Here is a 22628-nt window from a genome sequence, read left to right as displayed (position 1 = left end):
TTGCCGTTGCTTTTTGGTAATTATAAGGCTGCTAAATGCCGCTATGCACCACACGTGTATTATGCCCAGCAGTGCAGGGGCTAATTAGTGAGCTTGTAGGGTTAATTTTAGCTGTAGTGTAGTAGACAACCCAATGTATTGATCTAGGCCCATTTTGGTATATTTCATGCCACTATTTCACCACCAAATGCGATCAAATGAAAAAAAATCGTTCCCTTTTTCGCAAATTTTTTCACAAACTTTAGGTTTCTCACTGAAATTATTTACAAACAGCTTGTGCAATTATGGCACAAATGGTTATAAATGCTTCTCTGGGATCCCCTTTGTTCAGAAATAGCAGACATATATGGCTTTGGCGTTGCTTTTTGGTAATTAGAAGGCCACTAAATGCCGCTGCGCATCACACGTGTATTATGGCTAGCAGTGAAGGGGTTAATTAGGTAGCTTGTAGGGAGCTTGCAGGGTTAATTTTAGCTTTAGAGTAGAGATCAGCCTCCGACCTGAAACATCAGACCCCCTGATCCCTGCCAAACAGCTCTCTTCCCTCCCCCACCCCACAATTGTCCCCGCCATTTTAAGTACTGGCAGAAAGTCTGCCAGTACTAAAATAAAAGATATATTTGGGTTTTTTTGTGGGTTTTTTATAGCATATTTACATATGCTGCTGTGTAGGATCCCCCCTTAGCCCCCAACCTCACTGATCCCCCACCAAACAGCTCTCTAACCCCCCCCCTCTACCTTAATGGGCGCCATCTTGTTTAGAAAAAAAATTGTGCTTTTTTAAAAAAAAAAAAAAAAAATCCCCCAAAGACCAACCCCCCACCCCTCCCAGATCCCTTAGACTGTTTTAACCCCTTACACCACTTAGATTATCCTTTTTTTTTCTGTAGTGTAGCGGTTCCCACCTGCTCCCCGCCCCGTGCACGCCCCCCGTTGGTCCTGCCCCCCCTCCACAACACACGGCCCATCGATGGCCGCCCTCTCACATCGGCTCCCACCCACCAACGATACCGGCCATCGATGTCCGGTGCAGAGAGGGCCACAGAGTGGCTCTCTCTGCATCGGATGGCCATGCAGGGTTATTGCAGGACGCCTCGATATCGAGGCATCACTGCAATAACCGGAAAGCAGCTGGAAGCGGGCAGGATCGCTTCCAGCTGCTTTCCAGGCTGAGGATGTGCAGGGTACGTCCTCAGGCATTAACTGTCTTTTTTAAGAGGACGTACCCTGCAAGTCCTCAGTCATTAAGGGGTTAATACTCCCAGTTAAGTAGAAAAACATGATAGTGCAGAAAACCTAACATTTCAGCATGTTCTCTTGTTAATCAGTTTCTGTTTTTTTTCATATATTGCTGCCACTTCACTTTAAACACGCTCACTTGGTACACTTTACAGATAAGGGTTAAAAGTAATGTAAAAATTAAAAAAAAAAAAAAAAATTATATATATATATATATATATATACTGTATGTGTGTATGTGTGTATATATACACTCTGCCACTTGACAGGGAAAGAAAGTACATGTGCTAGATTTATTTATTTGCTTTAATTTTTAATATGCTCATATATTTACTGGATTGCAAATGCTTTCCCTGGTACTGAGTAGTGGACTATACGTTTCTTTATTTATGTCACTTATGGGCAGTTTTATACATGTGTAACAGCGCCACTTAATAGTCGGTTCATTGTTATCCACTGCTAGAGAATGATACTAGTCTCCTATACTGCATAGCTTTCTACTCAAGGTTTGTTGTTGTGGACATTTAATTGATGTGCCTGTACTTTCATTTTTTTAAATGTTTTTTTCTATGCCCATGAAAAAGGGGAAAATAAAATATTTAAATTTTAAAAATAGTCAAATATAGCAGCTTTAGTGAAATGTGTGGCACAATTTATCAGAATGTATCAAATAATGTTCTATTTGTGACAGCAATTAGCAAGCAGATTGATTTTATGTATTGCTGACCCCTATGAGCAAATCAAAAGTAATTTAGCTCTGTGTACTTACTATGTAGCTTTAAGTGCCACTTAAAGATCACATTTTCCATTTCACAAATCATATATGTTTGTTTATGCAAGTCCATCTATAGGCCAGCCATTGGTGGTATGGTAGTTGGTAACTGAGCTCCCATGAACACCTGGGCTTGGACTCTGTTATCAGTGCTATTATTATTAGATGCTATGCTATGTCCAGGTTATATGTGCTATAGATGATTTGTGTCACTTAAAATTACACAGTTTCGCTGAAGTACACACAGCTAAATTTCTTTTGATTTGCTCCATATTGGTAATATCGGTAAGTCTCTGGCGGATACCGATTATTTCAGAAATTCCAAATATCAGCCCTTATAATCGGCCGCTCTGATATATCGGTCTATCCCTAGTACATACGTCAAATTTTGAAAGAGTAATACAACTTTTGTATCTTTTTTGGTAACGGAATCGCCTTCATTATTGTATGTTTTTATTGAGCCACAATCACCAAAGGAAATTACTTATGTGTGAAATTATTTTGCAATATTTAAAAAATATAGCACCTCAACTGACAAAGCCCAAATCTGGTCTCTGTGTTCATTTTTAAATTTTAGGCCCCATGTCCATGTTTTCTTGGAGTTGCCCCTTTTTAAATTAAATTATTTCTTTCTTGTAGACAACTGGCTGTAAATTACTGGGAGAAAACTGGTTTGCAGTGGGAGAAAGAAAATGAAGAAAATCTGAAGGATAAGCTTGACTTCAGTGCGCCGTGTCCTGCATATTACCCATCAGGTGGTGAGTGATTAGGCACTGTGTTTTTGGTGTGCGCTCAGCAATATGCGTCAAGTTAACATGATCTCTGGTTAATTTTCTGAGCGCTAATTGCTACCGCGAGCTTGAGGTAGCAATAACCAACCACTTGTAATGGCTGGTTATTTATAGCGCGCCCGCAAACAGGCAACTAAACTAGAGCTCCACATGTAATCTAGCCCTATATTTGTAGAATTTAGACTACCCAGAGGTATTGTGACACATTATGTCTAACCCTTTTATCACCAAGGATATAAAATACAAATATAGGGTAAAAACATACATTTAAATTTTAAAATAAAATGATTAAAAAACAATTTTTTTTTTAATTTTTTTTAAAAAATGTATTAAAATAAGTGGAATGCCTTAACTAATTAAAGCGGGCAAACTTGTGATGCTTTGGTATAGGAAAATGCAGTTTGTATGCAAAGCTTTGCTCAGCAGTATGAATTGGTAAGGGGACATTAGAATGTATTCTGCTTCTGTTTCTCATGCAGATTGTTTAGAGCTGAAATAACCAAACTTACAGAAGTAATTCAGCTATGGTTAACATTTAGAATAACACACAAAATGGCTTAGCAGCACTAGCAAAGTGTATGCATTAAAGTCCTCCGGGTATTGAAAGTTGCAGCCTTCACATTGACAAATTATAGATACAGTCATTAGTTAGAAGGTAAATAGAGACACTTATGATCAGATCCTTCTGCGTGCTTCAGCCGATTTGTGCACTTCCAAACTCTACATCGGCATGTCTGCTCAACTGCTCAGCTCATACCTTCCATCCTGGGTGTCCTGCAACTTCTGAGTAAAGGTTCACAATCTCTGTACCTAATGTGAGAGCCCAATGGTGCAGTCCAAACGAATACACACAACAAGGAAAATGCACCAGACTGGCTTGATCAACACAAAAATTGTGTTATGTCCCTTTAAATGGTTTATTGAGAAAACCTAAATTATTAATGCCAGAAAGAGTTAACTGACAAATGAGTGTCTTATCTATTTTGTAAAACGTTTCACTCCAACAAATCCACAACACATTGTTTTTTAAACCCAGGAATCGGAGTCAGTGCTCCAGAGTTTGGGTTGAGGCGGTCCAGGGGCGTGTCGGCCTGCACAGGGTGGAGTTAGTACTTCTGTTTGTAAAGGCAAGGTAGAATCTAAGTGGTCAATGGGCATGGCTTGGCAGTTAGGGATGCAGTCTGGGCATTTCTGGCCATTTTTAGATGATTCTCTATTTAAACTGGGCATACATAGGGCAGAAAAAACATCAGGAGAGTTAGTGCGATGGATCTCCCAAACTGTGACAGTTTTGCAAATGCAGGATGGTTGGGATTCCTGTGTGTTCTTTGCTCAGGCTCTTGTGTCTGTAAGAGCAGCTTAAATATTGAGGCTGTTGAACAAGGATAGAATATTTGGGACAATACCAAAACAAATTAGCTTGTTGTGACACAGTGATGGTTATTTGTACAGTTTATAGACTGTTACTGTGCTATTAGTCTTCAGAAAAGTTTCCCTTTGCCTTTCAGTTTCTAGCTGAAACTCATCCTTATGTTCCCCCATCCACGTTTATTATTTTTTAATGCTTTGCGTTCTATTGTTTTATAATGATAATATGTGGTGTAATTTCAGTAACGAGGCCCGGACTTGGATGTCGTGAGTTAATCTTCAGAAACCTATCGAAAATTCTCCCTGCCATCAGCCATGACATTACAGACTGGGTGATCGGAACAAGGATTAAAGCTTCACAGCTTCTGACTGTTCTGCTTCTGCATGCAGAGGATCACATAACTCAGCACATGGAGCTCCTGCTGAATACTCTCTATAGGTCATGCTTGGATGAAGAGGCTCAAGTTGTCCTCAATGTAAGTTCAAAGTTTGCATCTGTGTATAAGTTTAGTTTGCAATATATATATATATATATATATATATATATACTGTGTATATATACTAGCCATTGGCATCTTGTAAGTAGCAAAGTTAGTACATTGTATTTGCAAAATGTACATTCCTATTGCAGCACTGACAAACACACATTTTGGGCGATGTGCTAAAAATATTATCTAAAGGGATATTAAATATCCATCAAAGGGCAAGGATATGTTATTCCTCTAGGGATGTAGGGAATTAGTGCTTAGACTGTTACTTCTGAGAGGGTAAACGGTGGCAGATAGAGAGAGATTGGAGAGGAAAAGGGGATAAGGAGATGGAGTTGAGAGAGTAGAAAAAAAGAGAGTAAAGAGATAGGAGAGAAGGGATAGAAAGAGGGTAAAGAGAAGATATGGGCTGAGAGAGAAGAGAGAGTTTAAAAAAAAAAGAGACTGAAGAGAGGAGGGAGTGGAGAAAGAGTTAATAGAGAAGGGACTGCTATATGCTTCTTTCTGTTAATGTATTGCTGTATGTAGGATTATTTAATTTGTTATGGTATAAAACAATATTAAAAATTACTGCACAATAAAATGTTTCAAAATGGCTAAATATATGTAAAGAGGTGGGGGATAAGTGGGTGTGGTGTGGGAGGGATCAGAAATGACGATTAACATTTTGGCCTGACTAGTAGCTCAGGACTTGAAATTTTGAGCTGTGTATGTATATACATTTATACAAACTATATGTATGAATGTATGTATTTATGTGTGTAATATATATGTGTGTGTGTGTGTATGTGTGTGTATGTGTGTGTATATATATATATATATATATATATATATATATATATATATATATATATATATATATATATAAACAGGCCGTTGTGACGCTAGACAGAGAGGGTGCAAGCGTGTTTGCTTGAATTCAATTGCAGGAGTTTCTTGTTTCAAAGCACCTTATTCCAGTATCCACAAGACGCACTTTCTAACAACTGTGGATTTCATCAGCAGGACTGCTGTCAAGTTACTCTCGAATCCGGACGGAGTGGGTGAGATTGCTCATAGAGCGCAACTTCAAAGGCATTCCCTGTGTGTTACCAGCGGACTTCGGTCCTGAAGTGCTGGTTCTGTTTAAGTCTCATCACATACACTGGGGTTTGCCTCTTACCACCGGTTTACCTGGGTTGACAAGCTGATTTATAACTGGAACTGTATATACATAAGCTTATGTTTCTCCTGCTTATTTCTGCTGTTCAGCATGTTGCCATGGGCATAAATCATATTGCATTAACTACTTCATTACTTTCAAGTTGCCATTTAATTGCGACATTTGCATGAACTGCTTTACATTACCGCTTGCACCCCTCTATGCTCAATACTTTGCTTTGCTTATAAGCATATACATTTATTACAGTCTGGACTGGCTCTGAATCTTTTTTCTTAACTGGGGACGCCCAGTATGTGTTATGTTGTATGTTTGTTTTGTATGCATTTGTTCTGATTATGTCGTTTAATTTAGGGTCTTGTGATTTTTGGCATTACGCATATATATCATGTTTGCATTAAATGTTATATTCATTTTGAAGCTATATTCTTGTGTTATTAGCTTATTTTGATCCATTGTTATCCATTTGAGTGCGGAGACATCTATTTATATTTATAATATATATATATATATATATATATATTTTACAATACAACAGAGAAAGCAGCGTGAAACAAATCCCGTTTAGGGTAAAATCACAATACAATCCTACCAGGAGGGGCAAAGTTTCCCAAACCTCAAAATGCCTATAAATACACCCTTCACCACACCCACAATTCAGTTTAACGAATAGCCAAGTAGTGGGGTGATTGAAAAAGGAGTAAAAAAAAGCATATTAAAAGAGGAACAGGAGATATAATTATGCTTTTATACAAAAAATCATAACCACCAGAAAAAAGGGTGGGTCTCGTGGACTCTTGCCAATATGAAAGAAATTAATTTATCAGGTAAGTTCTTACATAAATTATGTTTTCTTTTGTGTAATTGGCAAGAGTCCATGAGCTAGCCCAAGATGTGGAAGTCCACAGAAGAGTCACTAGAAAGGGAGGGATAAAATAAAAACATCCATTTCTCCAACATAGGTGTGTCCGGTCCACGGCGTCATCCTTACTTGTGGGATATTCTCTTCCCCAACAGGAAATGGCAAAGAGCCCAGCAAAGCTGGTCACATGATCCCTCCTAGGCTCCGCCTACCCCAGTCATTCTCTTTGCCGTTGCACAGGCAACATCTCCACGGAGATGGTTAAGAGTTTTTTTGGTGTTTAAATGTAGTTTTTATCCTTCAATCAAGTGTTTGTTATTTTAAAATAGTGCTGGTATGTACTATTTACTCTGAAACAGAAAAGAAATGAAGATTTCTGTTTGTAAGAGGAAGATGATTTTAGCAAACGTTACTAAAATCGATGGCTGTTTCCACACAGGACTGTTGAGATGAAGTAACTTCAGTTGGGGGAAACAGTTGGCAGACTTTTCTGCTTGAGGTATGACTGGCCACATTTCTAACAAGACTATGTAATGCTGGAAGGCTGTCATTTCCCCTATGGGGACCGGTAAGCCATTTTCTTAGATTAAGTAAAAGAATAAAGGGCTTCATAAGGGCTTAAAAAACTGGTAGACATTTTTCTGGGCTAAAACGATTACTTTGCTAAGCATATTTTGCAGATTATAACTCTAAATAGTTATTATAATCTTGGGGATTGTTTTAAAAAAACGGCAGGCACTGTATTGGACACCTTTTTCAGATGGGGGCCTTTTCTAGTCATAGGCAGAGCCTCATTTTCGCGCCACTAATGCGCAGTTGTTTTTGGAGAGCAAGGCATGCAGATGCATGTGTGAGGAGCTAAGAACCACTGAAAAAGCTTATAGAAGGCGTCATTTGGTATCGTATTCCCCTCTGGGCTTGGTTGGGTCTCAGCAAAGCAGATTCCTGGGACTGTATAGGGGTTAACTGTAAAAACGGCTCTGGTTCCGTTATTTTAAGGGTTAAAGCTTTCAAATTTGGTGTGCAATACTTTTAAGGCTTTAAGACACTGTGGTGAAATTTTGGGGAATTTTGAACAATTCCTTCATACTTTTTCACATATTCAGTAATAAAGTGTGTTCAGTTTAAAATTTAAAGTGACAGTAACGATTTTATTTTAAAACGATTTTTGTGCTTTGTTGACAAGTTTAAGCCTGTTTAACATGTCTGAACCATCAGATAAGCGATGTTCTATATGTATGAAAACCAAGGTTTCTCCCCATTTAAATTTATGTGATGATTGTGCCATAGTGTCCAAACAAAGTAGGGACAATGATGCCACAGATAATGATATTGCCCAAGATGATTCCTCAAATGAGGGGAGTAAGCATGATACTGCATCATCCCCTTCTGTGTCTACACCAGTTTTGCCCACATAAGAGGCCCCTAGTACATCTAGTGCGCCAATACTTATTACCATGCAACAATTAACGGCTGTAATGGATAATTCTATTGCAAACATTTTATCCAAAATGCCTACTTATCAGAGAAAGCGCGATTGCTCTGTTTTAAACACTGAAGAGCAAGAGGACGCTGATGATAACTGTTCTGACATACCCTCACACCAATCTGAAGGGGCCAGGAGGGAGATTTTGTCTGAGGGAGAAATTTCAGATTCAGGAAAAATTTCTCAACAAGCTGAACCTGATGTTGTAACATTTAAATTTAAATTAGAACATCTCCGCGCACTGCTTAAGGAGGTATTATCTACTCTGGATGATTGTGACAATTTGGTCATTCCAGAGAAATTATGTAAGATGGACAAGTTCCTAGAGGTTCTGGTGCCCCCCGATGCTTTTCCTATACCCAAGCGGGTGGCGGACATAGTAAATAAGGAGTGGGAAAGGCCCGGCATACCTTTTTGTTCCTCCCCCTATATTTAAAAAATTATTTCCTATAGTCGACCCCAGAAAGGACTTATGGCAGACAGTCCCCAAGGTCGAGGGGGCGGTTTCTACTCTAAACAAACGCACTACTATCCCTATAGAAGATAGTTGTGCTTTCAAAGATCCTATGGATAAAAAATTAGAGGGTTTGCTTAAAAAGATGTTTGTTCAGCAAGGTTACCTTCTACAACCAATTTCATGCATTGTTCCTGTCACTACAGCAGCGTGTTTCTGGTTCGAAGAACTAGAAAAGTCGCTCAGTAAAGAATCTTCGTATGAGGAGGTTATGGACAGAGTTCAAGCACTTAAATTGGCTAACTCTTTTGTTTTAGATGCCGCTTTGCAATTAGCTAGATTAGCGGCGAAAAATTCAGGGTTTGCTATCGTGGCGCGCAGAGCGCTTTGGCTAAAGTCTTGGTCAGCGGATGTGTCTTCCAAGACAAAATTGCTTAACATCCCTTTCAAGGGTAAAACACTGTTTGGTCCTGATTTGAAAGAGATTATTTCAGACATCACCGGGGGAAAGGGCCACGCCCTCCCTCAGGATAGGTCTTTTAAGGCTAAAAATAAGCCTAATTTTCGTCCCTTTCGCAGAAACTGACCAGCCTCTAATTCTACATCCTCTAAGCAAGAGGGTAATACTTCATAACCCAAACCAGCCTGGAGACCGATGCAAGGCTGGAACAAGGGTAAGCAGGCCAAGAAGCCTGCCACTGCTACCAAAACAGCATGAAGGGATGGCCCCCGATCCGGGACCGGATCTGGTGGGGGGCAGACTTTCTCTCTTTGCTCAGGCTTGGGCAAGAGATGTTCAGGATCCTTGGGCACTAGAAATAGTTTCTCAAGGTTATCTCCTAGAATTCAAGGAACTACCCCCAAGGGGAAGGTTCCACAGGTCTCAATTATCTTCAAACCAAATAAAAAGACAGGCATTCTTACATTGTGTAGAAGACCTGTTAAAGATGGGAGTGATTCATCCAGTTCCAATAAGAGAACAAGGGATGGGGTTTTACTCCAACCTGTTCATAGTTCCCAAAAAAGAGGGAACATTCAGACCAATTTTAGATCTCAAGATCCTAAACAAATTTCTCAGGGTTCCATCGTTCAAAATGGAAACCATTCGAACGATCCTTCCCACCATCCAGGAAGGTCAATTTATGACCACGGTGGATTTAAAGGATGCGTACCTACATATTCCTATCCACAAGGAACATCATCAGTTCCTAAGGTTCGCTTTTCTGGACAAGCATTACCAGTTTGTGGCACTTCCATTCGGATTAGCCACTGCTCCGAGAATTTTCACAAAGGTACTAGGGTCCCTTCTAGCGGTTCTAAGGCCAAGGGGCATTGCAGTAGTACCTTACTTGGACGACATCCTGATTCAAGCGTCGTCTCTGTCAAAAGCAAAGGCTCATACGGACATCGTCCTAGCCTTTCTCAGATCTCACGGATGGAAAGTGAACAAGGAAAAAAGTTCTCTGTCCCCGTCAACAAGAGTTGCCTTCTTGGGAACAATAATAGATTCCTTAGAAATGAGGATTTTTCTGACAGAGGTCAGAAAATCAAAAATTCTAAGCTCTTGTCAAGTAATTCATTCTGTTCTTCGTCCTTCCATAGCGCAGTGCATGGAAGTAATAGGATTGATGGTTGCAGCAATGGACATAGTTCCTTTTGCACGAATTCATCTAAGACCATTACAACTGTGCATGCTCAGACAGTGGAATGGGGATTATACAGACTTGTCTCCGACGATTCAAGTAGATCAAAAGACCAGAGATTCACTCCGTTGGTGGCTGATCCTGGACAACCTGTCACAGGGAATGAGCTTCCGCAGACCAGAGTGGGTCATTGTCACGACCGACGCCAGTCTGGTGGGCTGGGGCGCGGTCTGGGAACCCCTGAAAGCTCAGGGTCTATGGTCTCGGGAAGAATCTCTTCTCCCGATAAACATTCTGGAACTGAGAGCGATATTCAATGCTCTCAAGGCTTGGCCTCAACTAGCAAAGGCCAAATTCATAAGGTTTCAATCAGACAACATGACGACTGTTGCATATATCAACCATCAGGGGGGAACAAGAAGTTCCCTGGCGATGGAGGAAGTGACCAAGATAATTCAATGGGCGGAGGATCACTCCTGCCACTTATCTGCAATCCACATCCCAGGAGTGGAAAATTGGGAAGCGGATTTTCTGAGTCGTCAGACATTCCATCCGGGGGAGTGGGAACTCCATCCGGAAATCTTTGCCCAAATAACTCAATTATGGGGCATTCCAGACATGGATCTGATGGCCTCTCGTCAGAACTTCAAGGTTCCTTGCTACGGGTCCAGATCCAGGGATCCCAAGGCGACTCTAGTAGATGCACTAGTAGCACCTTGGACCTTCAACCTAGCTTATGTATTCCCACCGTTTCCTCTCATTCCCAGGCTGGTAGCCAGGATCAATCAGGAGAGGGCTTCGGTGATCTTGATAGCTCCTGCGTGGCCACGCAGGACTTGGTATGCAGACCTGGTGAATATGTCATCGGCTCCACCATGGAAGCTACCTTTGAGACAGGACCTTCTTGTTCAAGGTCCATTCGAACATCCGAATCTGGTTTCCCTCCAACTGACGGCTTGGAGATTGAACGCTTGATTTTATCAAAGCGTGGGTTTTCAGATTCTGTAATAGATACTCTGATTCAGGCCAGAAAGCCTGTAACTAGAAAAATTTTCCATAAAATATGGAAAAAATATATCTGTTGGTGTGAATCTAAAGGATTCCCATGGAACAAGATAAAAATTCCTAAGATTCTATCCTTTCTACAAGAAGGTTTGGAGAAAGGATTATCTGCAAGTTCTCTGAAGGGACAGATCTCTGCTTTATCTGTTTTACTTCACAAAAGGCTGGCAGCTGTGCCAGACGTTCAAGCGTTTGTTCAGGCTCTGGTTAGAATCAAGCCTGTTTACAGACCTTTGACTCCTCCCTGGAGTCTAAATCTAGTTCTTTCAGTTCTTCAAGGGGTTCCGTTTGAACCCTTACATTCCGTAGATATTAAGTTATTATCTTGGAAGGTTTTGTTTTTGGTTGCAATTTCTTCTGCTAGAAGAGTTTCAGAGTTATCTGCTCTGCAGTGTTCTCCGCCCTATCTGGTGTTCCATGCAGATAAGGTGGTTTTGCGTACTAAGCCTGGTTTTCTTCCGAAAGTTGTTTCCAACAAAAATATTAACCAGGAGATAGTTGTACCTTCTTTGTGTCCGAATCCAGTTTCAAAGAAGGAACGTTTGTTACACAATTTGGACGTAGTCCGTGCTCTAAAATTCTATTTAGAGGCTACTAAAGATTTCAGACAAACATCTTCTTTGTTTGTTGTTTATTCTGGTAAAAGGAGAGGTCAAAAAGCAACTTCTACCTCTCTTTCTTTTTGGCTTAAAAGCATTATCCGATTGGCTTATGAGACTGCCGGACGGCAGCCTCCTGAAAGAATCACAGCTCACTCCACTAGGGCTGTGGCTTCCACATGGGCCTTCAAGAACGAGGCTTCTGTTGACCAGATATGTAAGGCAGCGACTTGGTCTTCACTGCACACTTTTGCCAAATTTTACAAATTTGATACTTTTGCTTCTTCGGAGGCTATTTTTGGGAGAAAGGTTTTGCAAGCCGTGGTGCCTTCCATTTAGGTGACCTGATTTGCTCCCTCCCTTCATCCGTGTCCTAAAGCTTTGGTATTGGTTCCCACAAGTAAGGATGACGCCGTGGACCGGACACACCTATGTTGGAGAAAACAGAATTTATGCTTACCTTATAAATTACTTTCTCCAACGGTGTGTCCGGTCCACGGCCCACCCTGGTTTTTTTAATCAGGTCTGATGAATTATTTTCTCTAACTACAGTCACCACGGTATCATATGGTTTCTCCTATGCATATTTCCTCCTGTACGTCGGTCGAATGACTGGGGTAGGCGGAGCCTAGGAGGGATCATGTGACCAGCTTTGCTGGGCTCTTTGCCATTTCCTGTTGGGGAAGAGAATATCCCACAAGTAAGGATGACGCCGTGGACCGGACACACCGTTGGAGAAAGTAATTTATCAGGTAAGCATAAATTCTGTTTTTCCGCTGAAAAAAAAATAAATCTACAAAAAATAAGTTTTTCTCATAAATTGAAAGAAAAAAACTTAAAACATTAGCAGGAGAATCAAACTGAAACAGCTGCCTGAAGAACTTTTCTACCAAAGACTGCTTCAGAAAAAGCAAATGCATCAAAATGGTAAAATGTAGTAAATGTATGCAAAGAAGACCAAGTTGCTGCTTTGCAAATCTGATCAACTGAAGCTTCATTCTTAAAAGCCCAAGAAGTGGAGACTGATTTAGTAGAATGAGCTGTGATGCTCTGATGTGGGAACTGCCCCGCCTCTAAATAAGCTTTACGAATCAAAAACTTTAATCAAGATGCCAAAGAAAAGGCAGAAGCTTTCTGACCTTTCCTAGAACCAGAAAAGACAACAAATAGACTAGAAGTCTTCCAGAAATCTTTAGTAGCTTCAACATATTTCAAAGGTCTTACAACATCCAAAGATTGCAAAGCTCTTTCAAGAGCATTCTTGGGGTTAGGACACAAGGAAGAAACAACAATTTCCCTACTAATGTTAGAATTCACAACCTTAGGAAGAAATTTAAACAAAGTCCGCAAAACAGCCTTTTCCTGATGGAAAATCAGAAAAGGATACTCACGAGAGAGCAGATTATTCGGAAACTCTTTTAGCTGAAGAGAAAGCCACAAGAAACAACACTTTCCAAGAAAGTAGTTTAATATCCAAAGAATGCATAGACTCAAAAGGAGGAGCCTGCAAAGTCTTCAAAACCAAATTAAGACTCCAAGGAGGAGAGATTAATTTAACAGGCTTGAAACCAAAGCCTGAACAAAACAGTGAATATCAGGAAGCTTAGCAATCTTTCTATGAAATAAAACAGAAAGAGCAGAGATTTGTCCCTTCAAAGTACTTGCAGACAAACCTTTATCCAAACCATCCTGAATAAACTATAAAATCCTAGGAATTATATAAGAATGCCAGGAGAATTTGAGAAGAAATATAGGTCTTCCAAACTCGATAATAAATCTTCCTTGAAACAGACTTACGAGCCTGTAGCATAGTATTAATCACTGAGTCAGAGAAACCTATATGACTAAGCACTAAGCGTTAAATTTGAAGGTATGGAAATTGAACGATTTGAGATCCTGATGGAAAAATGGCCCTTGAGACAGAAGGTCTGGTCTTAGAGTAAGTGGCCAAGGCTGGCAACTGGACAGCCGAACAAGATCCGCATACCAAAACCTGTGAGGCCACGCTGGTGCTATCAGAAACACATACGATTGTTCCATAATCATCTTGGAGATCACACTTGGAAGAAGAACTAGAGGCGGAAAGATATAAGCAGGTTGGTAAAACCAAGGAACTGCTAAAGCATCCACCATCTCCGCATGAGGATCCCTGGACCTGGACATGTACCTGGGAAGTTTCTTGTTTAGATGAAGTCATCAGATCTATTTCTGGAAGGCACCACATCTGTACAATTTGACATAATACATCTGGATGGAGAGACCACTCCCCTGGATGTAAGGTCTAACAGCCAAGATAATCTGCTTCCCAATGGTCTACACCAGGGATATGCACCACAGAAATTAGACCAGAGCTGGATTCTGCCCAAGAAAGTATCTGACATACTCCTTTCATAGCTAGGGGACTGCGAGTCCCACCCTGATGATTGACATATGCCACAGTTGTGATTATTGTTCGTCTAAAAACAAATGGATGGTTTTCTGTTCAACAGAGGCCAAACCTGAAGAGCCCTGAAAATAGCACAGAGTTCTAAAATATTGATTAGTAATATCGCCTCTTGAGGTTTCCAAACCCCTTGTGCTGTCAGAGATCCCCAGACAGCTCCCCAACCTGAAAGACTTGCATCTGTTGTGATCACAGTCCAGGTAGGACAAAAAAAGAAGCCCCCTGAATTAAACAATGATGGTCTAACCACCAAGTCAGAGAGGGTTGAATGTTGGGATTTAAGTATATCATTTGTGATATCTGAGTTTAATCCCTGCACCATTGATTCAGCATACAAAGCTGTAGAGGTGTCATGTGAAAACGAGCAAAGGGGATCGCGTCCGATGCATCAGTCATGAGACCTAAAACTTCCATGCACATAGCCACTGAAGGGAATGATTGAGACTGAAGGTTTCGACAAGCTGAAACCAATTTCATTCATCTCTTGTCTGTTAAGGACAGAGTCATGGACACCGAATCTATCTGGAAACCTAAAAAGGTGACCATTGTCTGAAGAATCAAACTCTTTGGTAAATTGATCCTCCAATCATGTCTTTGAAGAAACACTAGTTGATTTGTGTGAGATTCGGCTAAATGTAAAGACATATAATGACCTTGCTGAACAAAAGGCAAAATAGTCCTCTCACCATCTTGAAAGTTGGGACTCTTACAAAACAATTCAAAAACTTCAGATCCAGAACTGGCCTGAATGAATTTTCTTTCTTTGGGACAATGAATAGATTTGAATAAAACACCAGACCCTGTTCCTGAAACGGAACTGGTATTATTACCCCTGAAAGCTCTAGATCTGAAACACACTTCAGAAAAGCCTGAGCCTTCACCGGATTTGCTGTAACGTGACAGTGAAATAATCTTCTCACGGGAGGTATTACTCTGAAACTTATTCAATACCCTTGAGAGACAATACTCTGAATCCACTGATTTTGAACAGAATCTGCCCAAATGTCTTGGAATAATTTCAATGTACCCCCCCCCCCCCCACCAGCTGAACTGGATCGAGGGCCGCTTGAAGAAGGTTTTCAATTGGAACCAGAGTCTTTAGGGGAAGGATTGGTTTTCTGTTCCTTGTTCTGTCGAAAAGAACGAAAACGATTAGAAGCTTTAGATTTACCCTTAGATCTTTTATCCTGAGGCAATAAAACTCCCTCCCCCTCCAGTGATAGTTGAAATAATTGAATCCAAAAGAGAACCAAATAAATTGTTACCTTGGAAAGAAAGAGATAGTAATCTAGACTTAGATACCATGTCAGCATTCCAAGATTTGAGCCATAAAGCTCTTCTAGCTAAAATAGTTAGACATAGATTTAACATCCATTTTGATGATATCCAAAATAGCATCACAGATAAAATGATTAGAATGTTGAAGCAAACGAACAATGCTAGACAAATCAGGATCTGTTTCCTGTTGCGCTAAGCTATCCAACCAAAAGGTTGATGCAGCTGCAACATCAGCCATAGCAATGGAAGGCCTGAGAAGATAGCTAGAATATAAATAAGCTTTCCTTAGATGAGATTCAAGTTTCCTATCTAAAGGATCTTTAAAAGAAGTACTGTCTTCCATAGGAATAATAATACGTTTGGCAAGAATAGAAATAGCCCCATCAACTTTAAGGACTTTTTCCCAAAACTCTAATCTAGCCACTGGCAAAGGGTACAACCTTTTAAACCTAGAAGAAGGAAGGAAAAAAGTACCAGGCTTAATCCATTCCTTAGCAATCACATCAGAAATAGCACACATAGGAACTGGAAAAACCTCTGGAGTAACCACAGGAGGTTTATAAACAGAATTTAAACGTTTACTAGTTTTGATATCAAGAGGACTAGACTCCACAATATCCAAAGTAACCAACACTTCTTTCAACAAGAACGAATATACTCAATCTTGAAAAGATAAGTAGATTTGTCAGTGTCATTGTGTGAAGTAGAATCTTCTGAATAAGAGAGATCCTCATCAGAGGAGGATATATTTTAGTATGCTGTCGGTCATTAGAAATTTCATAAATTTTATGAGAGGTTTTAAAAATACCTTTTATGTTTATTAGAAGGCGGAATAGCAGACAAAGCCTTCTGTATCGCATCAGCAATGTCATTTTTCTTATCAACAGGGATATCATGTACATTAGATATTGAAGGAACAACATAAACTGTACTAGTACTGATGGAAACATTTTCTGCGTGCGAAAGCTTATCGTGACAAATGTTACATACTACAGCTGGAGATATAATCTCAGCTAACTTACAACAGATACACTTACCTTTGGTAGAACTCTGATCAGGCAGCAAGGTTCCAACAGTTGCTTCTGAGACAGGATCAGATTGAGACATCTTGCAAAATGTAAAAGAAAAAACTACATTAAAGCAAAATTTACAATTTCTTTATATGGCAGTTTCAGGAATGGGAAAAAAACAGCCTAGCCCTCTGAGCATATAGAAGGCAAGAGGCATATAGGAAGTGGGGTGAAAAATAAACTACATTTTTTTACGCCAAGCATGGCGCACGACTCAAAAGGAAGTTGAAATTTTTTTTTTGCTGCCAACAACATCCAGAATCGACGCAACTCGCGTCATAACAGATGCAACCTTGTGCAAGGAAACCTTGCGTCAACTAAGACGCCAGAAATTATGAACTTGCGTCATCAAAGACGTACCTTTGAACTAAAAAAAATCTTGCGCTAAGAATGACGCAGTAAATAACAGCATTTTGCGCCCTCGCTAGCCTAATTTTGCCCGTGAAATTAAAAGAAAAAAACAGTCAATTTGAAAAAAGGACTATACCCCAGGTAAGACAAATAACTTCCTAAACATGCTTCCCAAACTGAAACTGACAGTCTGCAAAAATAAATATACATAGACCTGACTCATGGCAAATATAAGTGACATACATATATTTAAAACTTTATATTAATACATAAAGCGCCAAACCATAGCTGAGAGTGTTTTAAATAAGAAAAACATACTTGCCGAAAGACACCCATCCACATATAGCAGATAGCCAAACCAGTACTGAAAAAGTATCAGCAGAGGCAATGGTATATAAGAGTATATCATCGATCTGAAAAAAGGGAGGTAGAAGATTAATCCCTAAGACCAATAACTGAGAACCTTTTGAAAAGATTTCCCACAAGGAAAACCATAAAATCAATAGGCGATACTCCCTTCACACCCCTCTGACTGACAAACACTGTACTCTTAGAGGAATTGGGCTTAGAAGCGCTTATCATAGAAAAAAATCAAGAACAAACTTACTTCACCACCTCTATAGGAGGAAAAGTTTGTAAAATTGAATTGTGGGTGTGGTGAGGGGTGTATTTATAGGCATTTTGAGGTTTGGGAAACTTTGCCCCTCCTGGTAGGATTGTGTATCCCATACGTCACTAGCTCATGGACTCTTGCCAATTACATGAAAGAAAGTGATTTACAGGTGTATGTTCGTCTAATCCGCTTTGTGGATTGTAATAAAAAAATGGGCGTGAGTGTATCAGTACTTAGTGCACTGTTTTCTGTGCAACAGCTGATCACTATTTCGCTCCGGTTTCATGTAAGTTGTCTATGCGGGGGGCGGGGCCTCTACAAACAGGTGACGTTTCAAGACCTTAGTCCCTTTTTACAGGACAACTAGATTGTGTGAACAAAGTTGTGTTGTTTTTTTTTTTTTTTGTAAATTTAATTTATAAAGTTATAAACATAGCAATAAGCAATGTTACATAGGTATGGAACATCTATTAAAACAAATCACAGATATGGCTCTGTGATTTAGAGCTTATGGATAATATCAAAAAAGTCTAAAAAGAAGGTATAACAGTTACATAATTGTCTTGCATATTCAACCTGTGTAAAAAAATATATTGGCAAGCCCCTACCAAATTGTGGCCTATACTGAATAATCACCTAGGTAACGCAAATCTGGTGAAAAATCATATAGTGAACACTCGTCTTAACACACTAACATAAGAGACAAATAATCATGTTCCAAAAGCTAGAGAAGAGACTCTAGAGGGGGATATTTACTCATAGCAATGTATTGTGCGATAATGGGAATACTTATTAGTTGAATGTCAAATATGATCAAAACGACTGACCACTAGGAAGAAATCAGGTGTAGCACTTCAATTCTAGATCTTAATTTTACATGAACTCAGTTCAACAGTCTGGTAAATAGGAAAAACTTAAAGAAGATTGAAGAGAGACAGATATAGGGGAAAGAATAAGTGGGAAAAGAGATGGAGGGGAAACAAAGGGTGTGCCTTATATATTTTGTGTCAAAGTATAACCAATTAACCAAACAGGCATTGCTAATTCAATTACCCTTCTGACAATTTACCCATGGCTCCCAAATATACCAATATGAAGCTAGCTTGTCTAATGTTTGGTAGAAACCTTTTTTCCATATTGGCAAAGTAATTGACTCTGTTTAGAAGTTCTTCAGGATTTGTGGGGTCGTTTTATTTCCAATTCCTGGCTATGGCAGATTTAGTAGCTGCAAACAGGAATACAGCAAGCTACTTTTTACGTTTGGGAATCCCCTTATTCATAATAAGTACACCTATCTCAGGGGAAAATGTGACATTGATTCCAAGAATTGTACAAACATGAAATCTTTGCTGCCATAAGTGGATGGCCACCAAATGTGAATATCTGTACCATCCTCCCCACAATTCCACCAACATTTCGGTAAATGTGTGGATGAGATCTTGGACAGCCCCAATGGAATGGAATGCGAAAGCAGTAGAATTTCAAAGTAAAATTCAATAGAATTTGCAGAGTGGAGTTTTTTTTTCGTGAGGGAGATAACACGATTTAGCTTTTTGTCTGTAATACTTATATACAGATCTCTCTCCCAGGCCCTAGCTGCCTCAACCTGCCTTTTGTAATATCTGTCATTAAAAGACCATAATGAATATAGAGAGGTTTGTACATCTTATCTCCCCATATCCAACATTGTTCACAAAAAGTTGAAGATCTAAATTAGTCCCCAAAGATTGGATAAAATGAAAACATCTATGAGATTCAAAGTCAAACCAAACAGGTGGATTGGCAATTTGACAATGGAGCTGGTCAGGTTTTAAGTCATACCTGGACATAAAATTGGGTAACACTTACAAATCCCCAGACATCCCATTGGGTCGCATGTGAGTTTGGCAAGACTCTCATAAGACCACATAAAAGGTGTATTGGAGAGGGATGAGGAGAGACCTCTGAATAATGCATAACTGATTTCCACAACAGTACATTTTTTTGTAAAATTATATCATTAAGGATACCCAAAGACCGCCATAAGTAGTCCTGGATCTACGGAAGGTCAGATAGAACAATCTCATGGGGAAGAGAAGCTTGCTCAATTTTCTTCAATCCAGGAGCTTCTTCTGCGGAGCTCCATGCAGAAATATGGGTTAGTCTAGCTGCTTCATAATAAATAACGACGAGGCCCAATGAAGGCCGAAACGATCGTCTGGGGTTGCTTTGTTCCTTGTTCAGAGAGGAATTGCCTGGTATTTCGGCGCTGGACTGACCGTAATAGGCGGGATCAGACTGATATACTACAGGAAAGTTCTACTCTGTGAAAAGCATTGCTGGGCTAAAAAGCTGCACCCAGGTGGTAAATCGCCATAGAACAGGCTAACAATAGTATTGAGCTGGTTGTTCGTTCCTGTGAGTGCATTTCTCTCTGTGTGTGTGTGTATGTATGTATATATATATATATATATATATATATATATATATATATATATATATATATATATATATATATGTATGTATATATATGTATGTATATATATATATGTATGTATATGTATATATATATATATATATATATATATATACATATATATATATATATATATTAATATAATATAATTAATATAATTAATATAATATATATATATATATATATATATATATATATATAACATCAGAAAAAGACCTTGCACTCGCTGGATTTTTTAACAAACTTTTTTACTTGACAAAATTAGTGACGTTTCGGGGACAGTGTATCCCCTTCCTCAGACGCTACACTGTCCCCGAAACGTCACTCATTTTGTCAAGTAAAAAAGTTTGTTAAAAAATCCAGCGAGTGCAAGGTCTTTTTCTGATGTTATATTTAATTCCACTAGCACCCTGGTTGCTGCAAGTAAGTGAGAGTGCACATCTTTGCTAAACATATATATATATATATATATATATATATATATATATATATATATATATATATATATATATATATAGTAAAGAATTACCCCCTTGGTTAAATCTTTTATGTAAGACTTTACCAGCTATTCTCGTTATTTTGTATTGCCATGTATATCGAATGAACAGGTAATGGAATATAACCAGCATTTCTTTGGGTAAATTAATCGGGAGACACCTGAATAAGTATAGGCTTTTAGGGAGTTTAGTCCTCTTAATAGACACTATCCGTCCCAACTGAGAGACTTCTTTAAAGTCCCAGGAATTCAAGATTATCTGGACTTATTTCAACAAATCATCTTAGTTTTTGTATTTAACAGTCTGAAGATCTGGTCCTAAAAAAACATCTACATGTTTTATGGATCCAGTGCACCAAATAAATTCATATGATGCTTTCAAGACTTGTAATTCAAATTGGGTTATATTATTGGTAGGGCTTCTTTCTTTGAAGCATTCATTTTATAATAACTAATTTGACTGAATTAGTTAATATCAAATACAGCAGGAAAATATCATATGGGATTGGATAAGGTTAAAGTTATGTCATCTGCAAAGAGCAGTCACCAAATTGGACCTCCCATACCGATTTAGAAAGCCTTATATGTATGTATATGTGTGTATGTATATAGTCATGGCCAAAATTATTGGCACCCATGCATTTGTCAGACAATGCACCACCTCGCCCAGAAAATTGTTGCAATTACAAATGTTTAGGCATTCTCATGTTTATTTCTTTTGTTTGTATTGGTATGACCTAAAATTGCGTAGAAAAAAAGCCAAGTCTGACACATTCCACACAAAACTCAAAAAATGGAATGGACAAAATTATTGGCACCCTCCATTTAATATTTTGTAGCACACCCCTTGGAGAAAATAACTGAAATCAATCGCTTCCTGTATCCATCAATAAGATTCTTACACCTCTCTACTGGAATTTTGGACCACTCTTCTTTCGCCAACTGCTCAAGGTCTCTCAGATTGTAAGGGTTCCTTTTCCCAACTGCTGTTTTGAGATCTCTCCACAGGTGCTCTATGGGATTGAGATCTGGACTCAATGCTGGCCAGTTAGGTACTCTCCAGCGCTTTGTCTTAAACCATTTCTGGGTGCTTTTAGACGTGTGCTTTGGGTCATTGTCTTGCTGTAAACCCATAAGCTCTGACGGAGACACAACTTTCTGACACTGGGCCCTACATTGCACCACATAATTCTTTGTTAGTTTTCAGATTGCATAATGCCATGCACACAGTCAAGGCATCCAGTGCCTGAAGCAGCAAAGCAACCCCAAAACATCAGTGAAGCTCCACCATGTTTTACTGTAGGGACTGTATTCTTTTCTTTAAAAGCCTCATTTCTTTTTCTGAAAACAGTAGAATGATGGGCTTTACAGAAAAGCTGTAATTTTTTCGTCTGTCCACAGCACATTCTCCAAAAAGGATTTTGGCTTCCTCGGGTAAGTTTTGGCAAACTCCAATCTGGTTTTTTTTATGCTTCTGTGTCAGCAGTGGGGTCCTACTAGGTCTCCTACCATAGCGTCCCTTTTCATTCAGATGGTGATGTATAGTGCAAGCTGACACATTTGCACCCTGTGCCTGAAGGTCAACTTGAATTTTGTCTGGAAGTTGATAGAGGTTCTTTATCCACCATTTGAACAATCCTTCTTTGCAATCTTTTATCAATTTTTCTCTGTTGTCCACGTCCAGGGAGATTAGCTACAGTGCTGTAAACTTCTTGACAATGTTGCACACAGTTTACACCGGAACATTAAGATCTCTGGAGATGGACTTGTAACCTTGAGATTGTCCATGCTTTAACACAATTTTTGTTCTCAAACTCAATTCTTTGCTGCTCTTTCTATTCTCCATGCTCAGTGTGGCACTTGGAGACACAGAACGTAAAGGTTGAGTCACTTTTTCACCATTTTAACTGGTTGTTGGTGTGATTTCTATATTGTCAGAACCTGTTAATTGATCCCGGTGAGTTTAATTAGCAATTATTTCTTACAATTTTGAGAAGGT

The 22628-nt window shown here is 39.3% G+C and overlaps 1 protein-coding gene across 1 annotated transcript in view; it reads left to right on the top strand.

Annotated features, from left to right (window-relative positions):
• DNAAF5 (dynein axonemal assembly factor 5) overlaps nucleotides 1-22628 on the top strand; it is a 288383-nt gene that overhangs the window by 45676 nt on the left and 220079 nt on the right. Inside the window, exons 4-5 of the mRNA XM_053695125.1 lie at nucleotides 2651-2769; nucleotides 4414-4646. Of these exons, the coding sequence (XP_053551100.1) occupies nucleotides 2651-2769; nucleotides 4414-4646 (352 nt within the window). The remainder of the gene's footprint in view (nucleotides 1-2650; nucleotides 2770-4413; nucleotides 4647-22628) is intronic.

Source organism: Bombina bombina, chromosome 11, assembly GCF_027579735.1.
Source record: "Bombina bombina isolate aBomBom1 chromosome 11, aBomBom1.pri, whole genome shotgun sequence".
Taxonomy (NCBI): Eukaryota; Metazoa; Chordata; class Amphibia; order Anura; family Bombinatoridae; genus Bombina; species Bombina bombina.
The sequence above is the reverse complement of the archived record's forward strand: the minus strand, read 5'-3'. Positions and strand labels throughout refer to the sequence as shown.